The sequence below is a fragment of the Vigna unguiculata genome, chromosome 2 (assembly GCF_037176805.1).
Source record: "Vigna unguiculata cultivar grain cowpea cultivar isolate G323 ecotype 2 chromosome 2, ASM3717680v1, whole genome shotgun sequence".
NCBI lineage: Eukaryota > Viridiplantae > Streptophyta > Magnoliopsida > Fabales > Fabaceae > Vigna > Vigna unguiculata.
This window is the reverse complement of record NC_140793.1, coordinates 25,484,465-25,486,845: the sequence shown is the minus strand read 5'-3', so window position 1 is coordinate 25,486,845 and position 2,381 is coordinate 25,484,465. Positions and strand designations below refer to the sequence as shown.

The 2,381-nt window shown below is 40.4% G+C and overlaps 1 protein-coding gene across 1 annotated transcript; it reads left to right on the top strand.

Moving 5' to 3' along the window:
* Positions 1–1,916, top strand: LOC114174222 (myb-like transcription factor family protein). Its single transcript, XM_028059015.2, has 3 exons — positions 1–422; positions 547–755; positions 1,060–1,916. The coding sequence occupies exons 1-3, from the start codon at positions 152–154 to the stop codon at positions 1,489–1,491; spliced, it is 912 nt and encodes a 303-aa protein (XP_027914816.1). The 5' UTR covers positions 1–151; the 3' UTR covers positions 1,492–1,916.
* The last annotated feature ends 465 nt before the right edge of the window (positions 1,917–2,381 follow it).

The window sequence follows — 2,381 nt, the reverse complement described above, 5'->3', positions numbered from 1 at the left end:
TCTCTTTCTTTCTCTCCATCACAAACACAAACCCAACAACACCCTCTCCTCTTTCAAACCTTTTATTTCTTCACCTTATATCATCACATCTATTAATCTTCCACACACATATCATATTCATATACCTATTTTTATTGCATGGACTGTTGAGATGTCTCGCACGTGTTCACAGTGCGGGAACAACGGCCACAACTCACGGACATGCACCGACGGTGGTGCCGCTGTCTCCGGCGGCGCGTCTCCCCGGGAGAGCGGCTTCATGCTGTTTGGCGTGCGAGTCACCGAAGGAATTTCCTCCTTCAGGAAGAGCGCTAGCATGAACAACCTCTCTCAGTACGACGCCGATTCCAACACAGCCGACGCCGGCTACGCCTCCGACGACGTCGTTCACGCCTCCGGTCGCACGCGCGAGCGCAAGCGAGGTAAGTAATTAACCGGTTAACAATCGTTGACGGATTGTTTAATTGTTCTGATAAGTACTTTGGCGTTGTTTGGTTTGAGAGACAAGTTAATTGATCGATTGAGTTTTTGGATTGGTGAACGAAGGTGTTCCTTGGACGGAGGAAGAGCACAGACTGTTCCTGTTAGGGTTGCACAAAGTCGGAAAGGGAGATTGGAGAGGAATTTCTAGAAATTTCGTCAAAACTCGCACGCCAACTCAGGTCGCTAGTCACGCTCAGAAGTACTTCCTCCGTCGCCACAATCAGAACCGCCGACGCCGGAGATCTAGCCTCTTTGACATCACTACCGATACGGTACTTTCTGTCTCATTTTCTAATTTTGCACAATAAATTAACGTTTAGTTTTTTTTTCTTCTAAATATTGTGACTAAAATTTATTAATATAGTATTAATGACAAAAACTATGTCATTAGATTTTTTTACTAATTTATTTTAAATTAAATAACTTGATTGACAAATTCAAAACAGTTATAAACTGACTCCAAAATGAAATAATTAATCCATTAAAACAAACTTGAGATTCATTTAAACATTCTTAAATAATTTGAGAGTAATTAAGTAATTTAACGTTTAATTGATTTTTATTTTGGAATTTCAGGTGATGGAGTCTTCTACTATAATGGAAGAAGAACAAGTTCAGCAAGAAACGGCGGCGGCGCCTATCCCCGCAGCATATCCGCCGTCGCATTACGGCTGTTTCCCTGGCGCAGGTTTTCCGATGAGTCTATCTCCAGTGGTGTTGCCGGCTACCGGTGAGAGGCTAGCCAAGCCGATTAGGCCGACGCCGATTTTGCCGGTCCCACCGTCTTCCAAGATGGCTAGTTTGAACTTGAAAGAGAAGGCCTCTCCGACAAATCTCATAGAGCCTTTACCGTTGTCGTTGAATCTGCCATCGCCGACACCGCGGTCACAGGATCAGTCGCCGGCGAATAGTGACCACTCATCGCCGTCGTCATCATCATCGACTTTTCAGGCGATTTCTGCTGGGAAGTTCAGCGGCGGTGGGGACAGCATCATCAGCGTTGCTTGAAGAGAAGAAACCTAAAACAACTAGCGTCATTAAGTTACTATTAATCAAGTACGGTCGTGGATAATTTGAGTATGTAAATTAATTTTACAAAATCGGAGATGTATCCAAGAGGGGGAAAATTGAAGATATGTTGGAGATTTATTGATTACTAAAGATAAAGATAATATCAGTAGGAAGAAGGGGATATTTAAATCAATGAGTATGATCATAATTATGATTTGAAAAAAAAAAAAAAAGAGTATGGTTAGGTTATATATAGGTAATTAGGCAATTAAATTGCTGGTTTGAATTGAATGTACAGGTTTAGAAATGAATTAGATAGATGGGTTGTCACGTTCTCTAGCTGTCGGGAGGATTCTTGTTTGTATTTGTATGGGGGAGTGTGACATTGAAATGATAGGGCACCAGGTACTCTTTATATGCTATTGGTCTCTCTCTCTATTGCATTGCCATTGGGGTCATTAAAATATCACTCATAGCTTAGACAAACGAATATATTATGCTCACCCTTCAATTCTTAAGCACATGCCATTCAATCACCATGTTTTCTTACTAACTTTTATTGCTTTCTCTCTCTTCGGCTTCGTGTCTTCACTGACTCTCACTATTTTTGCTAATTCACCAATTCTACTTTTAACTACACCAAGTTTAGCCACGGAACGGCATAAAAATTAGGCAGCAAAAAAAGGTGTTGCTAAAATGAGAGATGATGCTGTGAAGGACCTCTATTATAATCTTTAATATTAATCCATTGTTCAACTTGATATGAGTTAAATAAAGTCTGTTTAATTATATCTTATATACAAGTACTCTTCTTCAAATGATTTACTTGTCTTATCTTGAAAATGTTAATCCCCTATTATGGGAAGGTTCTTCCAAACTTAAATATA

Bases quoted from the DNA above. Each gene is read 5' to 3' on its own strand.
- LOC114174222 (XM_028059015.2), top strand. From the start codon at position 152: ATGTCTCGCACGTGTTCACAGTGCGGGAACAACGGCCACAACTCACGG. The intron at 423-546 runs GTAAGTAATTAA...TGGTGAACGAAG, and splicing joins CACGCGCGAGCGCAAGCGAG to GTGTTCCTTGGACGGAGGAA. The intron at 756-1,059 runs GTACTTTCTGTC...TTGGAATTTCAG, and splicing joins TTGACATCACTACCGATACG to GTGATGGAGTCTTCTACTAT.